The sequence below is a fragment of the Miscanthus floridulus genome, chromosome 12, assembly GCF_019320115.1.
Source record: "Miscanthus floridulus cultivar M001 chromosome 12, ASM1932011v1, whole genome shotgun sequence".
Taxonomy (NCBI): domain Eukaryota; kingdom Viridiplantae; phylum Streptophyta; class Magnoliopsida; order Poales; family Poaceae; genus Miscanthus; species Miscanthus floridulus.
In genome coordinates this window covers 56445074-56456463 of record NC_089591.1, presented here as the reverse complement: position 1 = coordinate 56456463, position 11390 = coordinate 56445074, and the positions used below count along the sequence as shown (strand labels likewise).

The window sequence follows — 11390 nt, the reverse complement described above, 5'->3', positions numbered from 1 at the left end:
GCTTCTCATGCGCATGCACGCGGCCAGCAGCTACAACAAGCAGAAGAGGGGGAGGCGGCGGCAGATGCCTACCCGCCGTCAGGAGGAGGAGGAGACACCAGGGGCGAAGATGAGGCAACAAAAAAGCGAAGACAGAGATGCAACACCCGATCTACTTTTAAAACATACGGATGCAGCACTTGCAACATACGTCTGAAGACAGATGAAACACATGAAATATGCATTAGAAACACTAGCTGCAACACCATATCTACTTTTGAAACATATGAAACACTTGCAAAAAACACCTGAAAACACTTCATATGTGTGAAAACACACGCAACATCCAGATGAAACACTTGTAAACATACATCTAGAAAATGAGATGAAATATTTCTAACATACACTTGAAACATATGTGTATAGACATCACAACATATGCAACATTCCGATCTACTTTTGCAACATCCAGATGAAACATCGGAAACACTTGAAATATACTCTTGCAACATGGGTTTTGCTTGGACAAACCGAGGCACGCCGACGAGGAGGTCGACGATGGCCCATGAACCTCGTTGTGCAGTAGTGGCACGGGCAACTCACCGTCGAGCGCGGCGTCACACGAATCTCATCCCTCTCGCCGGCTTGCTGGAGCATCCGTCATAGAGGCTCGCCGGCTCGGTGGAGACGGCCGCGGCTCGCCATCTCGATGGAGGCGGTTGTGGCAAGGAGGCAGGCGAGGCAGACTAGGTCCAGTGGAGAATGCGACGCGGAGGAGGCCGTAGGGGATGGGGCGAGACGTTGCGGAAGACCAACGACGGCAACATGAAGTGAGGTGGGCGGATGGGCACGACAACGCAGGTAGAAAATGGCGCAGTGAGCATCATTATCGATAAGATAAGCGTTCGTGTGGGCGGTAAGTCAACCGAAGAGATAGTGAAGAAATGATTCCGAAACAAAGAAAAAAAAGTCATCATAAATGAAGTGGGACCCATGTCACAGAATTGGATCCACCTTGTGTGTGGATCCACTTCATTTGTAACTAAAAGACCCTAGATGTATGCTATACTGGTCTTTCTTTTGTATTCTGGAGAAGTGTCCCAAAAGTTCACTCAACTGAAAACTGAATACAGCACGGCGAAGGTGTCCAGCCCCACGTTTTTTTTTTCGTCTAGCTACTAGATTTGCCGGCCGAAACATGTCGAGCCTAACAATCAGCCTGACGATGATTCGGATCGGAACAAAGAAAGCAAGGAAACACAAAAAGCGTCGAGTTGAAGGTGCCGGCCTGACGAGCTGGCCTTTCTGATGCATTTTTGGTCCACGTCACTGCGCAGGAGTATCATCTCTCAATTTGCGACGGTAGCGAAGTACCGGTGGGCGCGCCCACCACAGTGCACCGCACTTTTTTTTTCTTGACTGAAATGTTTTGATCCTTGACTAAAGTTTAGTCCGTGTCACATCGTCGAACGTTCGGATGCTATCTAGGAGGACTAAATATAACTGATTATAAAACTAATTACATAAAAGTAGATTAATTAGCGAGATGAATCTATTAAGCCTAATTAATTTATGATTATCATATGTTTACGGTAGCAACACGTTAACAAATCATAGACTAATTAGACTTAATAGATTCGTCTCGTAAATTAGTCTATGTCTGACGAGGAACCAAATACCTGCCTGCGAGTTTTGGCCACGAATGTCATCGCCCGTCAAGTGCCGACGATTCCCGGCCAACCCCTGCGCTACGGATCTCCGCCTACCTCGGACAGCGCGGGACAACACTTCCTCTCCGTTTCGCTGACTAACTCACCATGATTGTTTGATCGTATCAGTTATGATACAGTGTTTTTCTCTCACAACAAAACATCATCAGTTGACTTATAAGCCACGTAAACGATGAAACGAACAGGGTGCTGATCAGTGACTCAGTGTCAGCCGAAGCGAGTGGTGCGCACGGGGGCGATGGCGAAGCCCACTTTGCCGCCGTCGGTTTTCCTCGGCGGTTGGGCGGTGGCCGCCCACAGGAGGGCTCTTCTTCTAAAGCGTGGAAGAAGACGGAGATATAGGGTGGGTGCGTGCGTAACGTGTGGTATCCAAACGCGTGCATATAGGTGCAATTGTCGGTCCTTTTCAATCAAGCAAAAAAAAAAAAAAAAAGAAGAAGAAGAAGAAGTGCGGTGCATTGCGGTGGGCGCGCCCACCGGTACATCACTACCGTCGCAAATTGAGAGATGATACTGCTGAGCAGTGACGTGGACCAAAAATGCATCAGAAAGGCCAGCTCGTCAGGGCGGCACCTTCGACTCGACGCTTATTTGTGGTTTTTTTGCTTCCTTTGTTCCGATCCGAATCATCGTCAGGCTGATTGTTAGGCTCGACATTTTTCGGCCGGCAAATCTAGTAGGTAGACGAAAAAAAATTGGGGCTGGACAGCTTCGCCGTGCTGTATTCGGTATTTCAGTTGAGTGAACTTTTGGGACACTTCCCCATAATACAAAAGACCAGTATATAGCATACATATAGGGCCTTTTAGTTACAAATGAAGTAGTGCTTCCAGTGCCATTGATTAAACCAAAATTTTCAGTGTTTCGACACAACAATATAAAGCGGAGTGACCAAGGGGAAAATAAAGGGCCTACCTTGTTACAGTTGTTCCACTAGACCACTGCAAGTCCACAACTCGGTTTCCTGGTAGTGCTAGCATGACAAGCACCAAAACATAAGCTAAAAGGAAATTCACCATTCATTTTTTTAGAAGCAGCAGCAACATCTGAAGAGGGAGAACCTCATGGTACAGGAACAACAGAAGAAGGCCAAACAACAGAAGAAGGCCTTGTTTGGATGCACGTGTATCTAATTCAATCCACATGTGTTGAGGTGGAATTGGAATGAAACTTAGTTTAATTTCACTTCAATCCACTTCAACGCATGTGGATCAAGATAAATACATTCAAACAAGGCCTAACGAAGATACATTCGCTTTATGACATCCTCAAACTTGCTGATGCACACGAGCTGCCATATAAATAGGCAGCTTATGCAGTTGGTTTACCAGCGTATATTGATGACCCGCTGTATTTTATCAAGGCTGGTGTCCTGGCGACCTTTACAGAACAGGACAAATGAAATCAGAACAACTCTCTCATACAAACAGGGGGGCGAATCAAGCGCCCTTAATGCAATACAACACCGGAACGTGGCATCCAGCAAATATTTTACTCCAGAACATTATGATTCCATTCCCAAAACTCAATATTTCTTGGCATGACTGTATAGTGTATATGCAACATCAGTGGAGCTGCTGTTGGCTCCGAGGATGTCTGAAGGATCCGCTTGCGTAGAGCATCTGATAGACCGGCTTTATCCTCGATATGAAGAGCACGCTCAACAGGGTACCGCAGCAACATACGAGGGCACAGACATAGAAAGTCAATCTGAAACAATCAGGCCCATAGCAGTCGGAAGGCTCCAGCACACCTGGGTGCTGCCTTGCTGCCTCCTTGTCATAGACGTAGCCAGCAAGAAGAGCTGAGAAAAATAATGCACCCAGTGGATTCACTAACAGCATGAAGTTGTACATTAGCCCGAAGTCCTTCAGCCCAAAAAGCTCCGAGACCGTTGGTATCATGACAGCAAATTGGACCCCGTAGCATATCCCCAGGAGAGTAGTTGAAACATAAATCAAGCTATGAAGACCAGTTGCAAAGAGTAGGAACGTTACCACCATGATTATTTGTGTGCACATCATCCAGAAAGGACGAGGGAGCATCCTTGACCTGCAGAATATCAGGTCTTAGCAGTCCTTTTTTCAGAAGTAGGCACTCCTTAATTTATATTTCTTAATCTTAGTAATATTACTAATTGGAGGCCTCAAATGGAGTCTCCGTGTTAATCCTCACAAAACACGCTAGAAAAAAAGATAAATACTAGAAAGTAACATGATAGCCAAAAACATCTGGACTGACTCTAATCGTCATCGCCAATAATAGCCTTTGGATCTATTCTCTTTCAAAAAAATCACCCACCCCTACCATTATGAAAAATAAATAAAGTAATCCCCTAAATTTGCATTTAAATTGCCAGTCCCAACCATTATGAAAGATAATTTAAAACGAAGCCTAAATTTATCTTCCATATAAGAAAGACAATGCAAAGTAACCATAAATTTGCCCTTAAAATAACCACATCTTCCATTATAAGATATAATATAAAGTAACCCCTTTTTTGTATCTAAATTGTCCATCGTTATAAAGAATAAACTAAATTTACGTCTAAATACCAATATAAGCTATTATGAAAAATAATTCAATAACCATAAAGGACACCATATATGTTTCTAAATTAGACACTTAAAATCAAAGTAAACATAAATGCTACTCCCAAAGTCCATAAAAGAATGCAATTCTAGCACAATACCAAGTTAAAGTATTTTTAAGTTTGACTAACTATATACAAAAAATATCAATATTTATGATATCAAATAAGTATCATTAGATTTTTTATGAGATATTCTATAGTATACCTATTTGGTGCCATAAACATTAATATGTTTTCCTATATATTTGGTCAAACTTTAACAAAGAAATGATTTAGAATTGCAATTTTTTTTTGGGGGGGGGGGGGGGGGGTGGAGGTAGTATGTCCCACCTTGTAAACCAAGTAAACATGCACACATTAGGATGAATATTTCTAGGGCTTGTTTGGCAGGCCTTATATCGGCCTTGACTCCATGCTACAGTGCCCGAAGGAGCTGGAGCTAGTGAAGCCAGCTCTATGGATTCATCAGCTTTTAGTTTATTTTGGGAAGAGAGAAAAAACACTCCACACTTCAGTGCAAAAGATTCCCTAAAAGCCAGAGCCATTTTGGGAAAAGCCCTCTGAAACAATACCTTGTTTAAATAGTTTATCTATGTTCTCTTAACAAACCACATATCAATGCAATGAAAAATATATTCCCTTAACAAACCAAATACCAATACCATAATCATTTTAACAGTTTATCGATTATGAAAAATACATTCCCTTAGGCCTTGTTTGGATGTAGTCGGATTCACATCGATTCACATGTGTTGGGGTGGATTGGAGTGGAACATGAACAAAATCTCACCCCAATCCAATCCGATAACATCCAAACAAGGCCTTAACAAATCATGTACCAATTAGGTAATTCATTAAAATTATATCGAAACTCTATGGCATCAAAATTTATGAAGTGTTGCTTTAGATAAATGTACACATTTTGATTTAAATATTATGACATATCGATTTTTTTTATATAAAACAACACTTGTACACGTATAATTTTTTGATAGAGGACATTCACATGTTGAGTGTTGTGGTGTAGGCTGAAACAATTGTTTATGCCATCGTAGTAACTAAGAGTATAGTTTAGGACCAAGAATCTATTTTTCAATAAAATATAAAAAGGCAAATTTTGAATAGAAGAGAGTTTCAACTTAACACGTGGATGAAAACCTGCAACAACTAATAGGATCAAATGTTGAAAGACAAAATATAGAGCCATGATGTCAAAAAAGAATGAAACAAGAGCTGATATAGCTTAACTAAAGTTTCAACTAAATACATATTAAAGATCCACAGAGGTGCAATGTAAAATATGACAACACATATAGAGTAATTGGTAAATTTATTGTAAGTTCATAAGTCATAACTTGATAGAGATTATAGAGTACCTATGTGTATTGTGTTAGGAAAATGAATAGAAAGATAGAGAGTAAAGATAAGCAAATTTGATTGGTTGTAAGTATTAAATTTATTCACAAAACTTTTAATAATTATATATAACATAAGATTCTAGATGACTAAGTCCTCAAAACATATGCAAAGTAACAGGCGCGGTTAGAGATCGATGCCACTGGGAATTAGCTGCAATGTTCAGTAATGCTTGTTTGTTGTTTAGTAATATCAATATATCACAGTACTGTAGGAAGCAATCAGCTTTACTACTTCAGCTTTTAGCTTAAATAAGCTGGAATATAGTAAGTGATGCATTGAAGGCAAATTGTACAGATAAAGTTGTTGCGAGTAAATTAAATGTAGCTTACCTTACGAAATATTCAGAGACAGATCCACCAAGGATACGGCCAGCAAAGTTGCAGAAGCCAAAGAGGCACAACAAAATAGTTGTGTCATTAGCACCAACAGACATTCCAACCTGAGCCAGGTTGTTGAGAACAGTGACTCCTGTGCCAACTCCACAAAAGTAAACAACAAACAGTAGCCAGAAGTCCGCCTTTACTAAGGCTTCAAGGAATGTGAAATCATCCCCCCTTCTTGGCCCTCTTTTCTTTTTCAAATTCACTGCCCCCTCACCCTCAGCCAATAGAAGATCCAAATCAGTACTGTCATCAGATTCATTGGTACCTGTAGCAAGTGTTGTTGAGGCACTGCCCAGAAGTGGTTGTGAGTTCTCTGGATCCGCACCAGACAGACTATCAGTTGAATAAGATGGGGCAAGGGTGCTGGGCTTTTCCTTTGTTTGTTTGTTTGGATAAAGTGTCATCTTAATTGGTATTGCGAGTGGAGCAAGGAGCAAAAGTATCATTATACCAAACAAAAGATAGGTGACAGCCTGGCTTAGTTTTAAAGTATCACCAAGTATTGTAGCAACCATAAGGTATATTCCGAGAACCACACTTGAGATTTGTGTGTACATGAAATGGCTGTGTTCTGTTGAGTTGTCCTCATCCAGTGATGGAGTGCAAGGCCTAACAAAATACATCACCACAATACATGCTATTGGGATCCCCAAGGCAAGCAACAGCAAAAGATTTGTGGGTGAATTCCCTAGCATTCCATTAAACGTTTCAGTGTAGACAGCAGCACTAACAGCAACATAACCCTTGATGAGACCAGCAACAGTGCCTCGGCTGAGAGGGAAATTCCTCATGTTGGTCACAAGAGCAGCAGTGCCCAACCATGCACTGCTGTTCGTGCCAATACATAAAGCTATCCACAACTGCAAACATACGATAAACTAGTCAAGGTACCAGAAAAAAGGGAAAAGAAAAGAAGCTGACTCTTGTAAACAATCTGAAAAAAAATGCATACTGGTGTTGAAACAAATGGCATAGTTTCACAAAAACTAAAGTTAAGAGATAAGTACTTTTTTGGGGATGTCAAGAGATAACTTCATTGGCAAAATCAAACAAAGATCGTCATGATAGGCCATATGGTGAGTAATTAAGTCACGCATTATGAATCTCTGACTGATTTATGAGTTCTTTTGCTCTATTTTCTGTACTGGACACGACCAACAGGACATGTATGTGTCTTGCCCACCTAATTTACTAGTACAGAGGTAAGCAGGGAGAATAGAAGTTCACATTGTCCAATTTTGGGTCCTTTTGAATGATAAACAAACCACAATCATTACAAGGAACTCCCAACATTCAAAATGAGATCATATTACCTTACTGAATGTTTCTTTGGCAGTTAATTTTTCAAAGAAGAAACCTATGTAGTACTATCAAATACATTTTGTTTTCTTTTAGTGAGAACGTCATGCGTGTATTTCACTAAGGAAACAAGACACCACAAGACAAACCCAGATGAATTAACAAACACATGAGCAAGTAGATGGAAGGGGCAGGAGGCGACCAGCTTACCGAGGACTAAGGAGACCACTCTGCAAAAAAATTGAGACCTATGACTTCAACATGCTCTATCATGGGAAGAAGTCCGACCATATACCATACCAGCTCCCTCCCAAAGCGCCACTACCGAACTTACTAGTTACTAGCACAGTCACCTAGACACACAGGGCAACACATAAAAACGAACCATAGTGGCTCAAGCTCCAGCCACTGCATCAACCAAATTCCAAAGATCCACTGGTGCATAAGGGAGGTAGTCATAACAAAACCATCAACCATCTATAGCCTGGATTCTGCCTAGTACTGTAATTGAATAGTGCTGACAACACAGCTTATTAGCTGAAGCGGCGTAATACCATTCCCATCTTTCTTCTTTTTTTTTTCCTCGAACTACGCAGGAGAGCTATGTGTCATTTCATTAAGGTAGATAAAAAGGTAGTACACGAGTCTGGCAAAAACCTCCCTGAGTACAGCACACGCCCCACACGCAGACACAGAACTAGATTACAGCCACGCCAAGGACTAAAAAACAGACGACCAGAGCCTCATTGGAGCTTAAACTCCAGAGGTCAGCGACCTGGCCAGGAGATCACGGAGCTTAGAGGCACCCGCCATGCACCACAAACCACAGTCCTATCTTTCTGTTAAATGCAAGCGGTATTTGATTATAAGATTATGGCTTCAGCTCCTAGTGGTCACAGTGTGACTCTACAGGATTATGGCTTTTTCATGAAAGTGAGTGGATTACATTTTCCCCCCAGAAAGAACGATATACAATAGCCTAACAACCACAATTTTATCTTCAGTCAGAGTAACTCATCAATACCTTTAATAGTTTCTGAGAAACAAACAATAAATTCCCAGTTAAGTATGTATAATTATACATCAACATTGGTTTTGGCTGATAATGCACCTTCTGTCCTAATTCATTTTTTTTTTGACAAACACTCCCCAATCATAGCATGATTCAGTACACATGGCATACACTCTAGAATGTGTTCCAGAGTTAGAGGCCACAATAACCATAGTTTTTGTATGAATAATTACAATGTGTAGTTTTACCAGGCTCATTAATCTTTTCTCAAGCTGCAAGTTCAAAACCTAAGTTGGGCTAAAGTATAAAAGTGCATTGCAGACAATCTACTAAAACATAGTAATTGAAGTCAGCTTCAGATCTTTGTGGTAATAGTTCAATTTACGACCTTACCGAAACACGGTACCAATAAAGGATTTTCTTTTTTTTTTTGCTTTGAAAGCGCTCTTAGTTCAGTTTGGTAGAACGCGGGTCTCCAAGACCCGATGTCGTAGGTTCAAATCCTACAGAGCGTGATTCCATATATCTTATGTCGAAACTAAAATAACTTAAAAAACAAAGTAGAATTGCATCCCACTCATATAGTCACATCAGATCTTTGTGAATCAAACTACTGGGGGTGGGAATACATCACAAGGAATTGATCTCGAACACACAGGAGAGCTGCGTCTCATCGCTATATTAAGAGAAAGAAGCACAAGAGTACAGAGGTACAAGGCCGGCTGTGTATGCGACAAACATAAGGCACTAGAACTACCCATCCACAGGCAGCCATCAGTGTTCAAAGCAACAGGCACGCCAAAAGAAACAAAGGAATTGATGAATTTAACAAAATTAAATCCTGGATTTGCTACGTAGGTACACCAGTGAGGTCATTCCTTCCACTGGCAGAAAGGATTGGCCAAAGCACCAATAAGCGAGCTTATGACTAAAACATGAATTCAGTATGGTTGCAGTAAGGAAACTTTTCATATCATACTCAGCTTCAAGACACCTTGAAAAGGGAAAATATATAGCCACGTCAACATCAAGCACACAATTAAATAATTAATTTATACGCACCTACGGACACAATGATTTACTGAACTGAAACAACAATGCATAAGTTATCTCATTAAATTATACCAGCTATGCCCACGAAATTTGCTCCTCCAACACAATTGATGCTAGATTTGGTCGCAAAATTACCTAAAGAGGATAACAAGAATGGTAAAAACAGAAATCGGAATGCTTTAATCAACGCAACTAGACACTGGAGACTTGAAGGACAAATGACTATATAAAGGCCCCAAGCCTCGCATTAGCTCATTCATCACCCAGCACTTATACATCCATCGTGGCATGAAGCAGGGAGCAGGTGAAGCACACATGTCAGGGTTTATTGTGTGGTCGGCCACTGAAACCAAATTTCTTCCACTTGCAGAAATGATTTGGTCAGAGCATGCATGAATAAGCAACTTATGGACCAAAACCGGTATTCTAATAAAATGTAAATGACTGCAGCAAAGAAAGCCTTCGTATCATTTAACTTGAAAACAGGAAATATGTGTGGGTTTTATTGTCAATCATGCGATTAAAAAACATGCACGTGTGGAGTGTGGACACAATGATTCACTTGCTTGTGTGAAACAAAAAGGCATAAAATATCTCCCGAACGTATGACAGGCTAACACCATGGAATTGTTCAATGAACACGACTTTACACTACATTTGCTACCGAAATTGACAACAAAAAGGATTTTAAAAAGCACTAAATAGATTTTGTTTTTAATCAAACTCGAAAATAGAAGGTTGAAGAACTAACTAAGAATTTTGAAGAGCTAACTAAGCCCCAACTAGCTCGTTCAGCCATTCCCAATGGCATCGAGGACTCGTCGAATCAAGCAAAACAATGACAAACAGCCCAAAATAGCATGCGAACCAAGCACACATGTCAACCCATATAGGGAAAAAGGGGCGGGAGAACAGAGAGGCAGGGGAGCGTACCACCCAGTAAGGCATGGCGACGGTCTTGGTGACGGCGAGCCAGAGCGTGCCGAAGCCGAAGAAGGCGCAGGCGGAGCCGATGACGAGGATGAGCCAGGGCGGGAGGCGGTTGGCGAGCACCCCAGGGACGAGCCCCACGTTCTCGCCGACGTCGTTGCCGACGCCGAGCATGGTGAGCGCCTGCTGGTTGTACCCGAGCGCCTCCTTGATGGCGTGCGAGTAAAGCGGGAACACGTAGGCGCTCCCCGCCGCCACCTGCACCCACACCGCCGCCGCCAGCCCGACCCACGGCGGGCGGCTCCCCGCCTTCACCCGCCCCGGCCCCGGCCCTCCTCCTCCACTGCCCGCCATGCCGCCGCACTACCCCCCGATTCCCCCTCCGCCCTCCTCCTGTCTTCTCCACCTAGCGGCGGCGGGTGCTGCTGACTGGTGACTGGCGAGGTCAGGTGCGTGGCAGTGGCAGACGACAGACCGCAGACGACAGCAGTGCGCGCGCGGGCGTGGGTCGGCTACAGCCTACGAGCTACAGCGGCGGTATGGCTTCCTCAGTGCCTTCACCCCATTTGCCTGGTGGCTGGGCTCGCTGCGTCAGCGGAATATAAGAGCCTGGCGTCGACTAGTCGTATAGACTTCCAAGGAGAGGGGAATTCTGGACGTGTTTTTCGGTCGGTGTTGGGCTGTTGGCCGTGAGAAGGACCTTTGGCTGTTCCTGTGATCCTGTCATAAAAAACTCGGCTAAAGGGAAGTTTGGACGCACCCTATATATCTATAAGTACTCCTACATTGCGCGATCTACCACTGTGCTTATAGGTTGATATAACATAAAAGTGGGTCGATAACTTTCTTTACACCCCATTTTGATATTGGCATTCAGCATGGAATTGAGGAATATCTACAATACCACGTGTTTGGATGTTTTGGAATTTGATTACCAATTCCAAACGTTGTTCTCACGGCACAAAACAAAGCAACCCCCAATACAAACCTGT

At 42.5% G+C, this 11390-nt stretch overlaps 1 protein-coding gene and 1 non-coding gene across 2 annotated transcripts; one reads left to right on the top strand and one right to left on the bottom strand.

The window, feature by feature from the left end:
* Nucleotides 1-2705: 2705 nt before the first annotated feature.
* LOC136496492 (protein NUCLEAR FUSION DEFECTIVE 4-like) lies at nt 2706-11032 on the bottom strand. The gene is made up of 3 exons (XM_066492192.1): nt 10402-11032; nt 6051-6964; nt 2706-3761 (listed from the first exon to the last, which is right to left on the bottom strand). The coding sequence occupies exons 1-3, from the start codon at nt 10750-10752 to the stop codon at nt 3275-3277; spliced, it is 1752 nt and encodes a 583-aa protein (XP_066348289.1). The 5' UTR covers nt 10753-11032; the 3' UTR covers nt 2706-3274.
* TRNAW-CCA (transfer RNA tryptophan (anticodon CCA)) lies at nt 8857-8930 on the top strand. Its single transcript has one exon. It is a non-coding gene; the product is annotated as a tRNA-Trp (tRNA).
* Nucleotides 11033-11390: the final 358 nt, after the last annotated feature.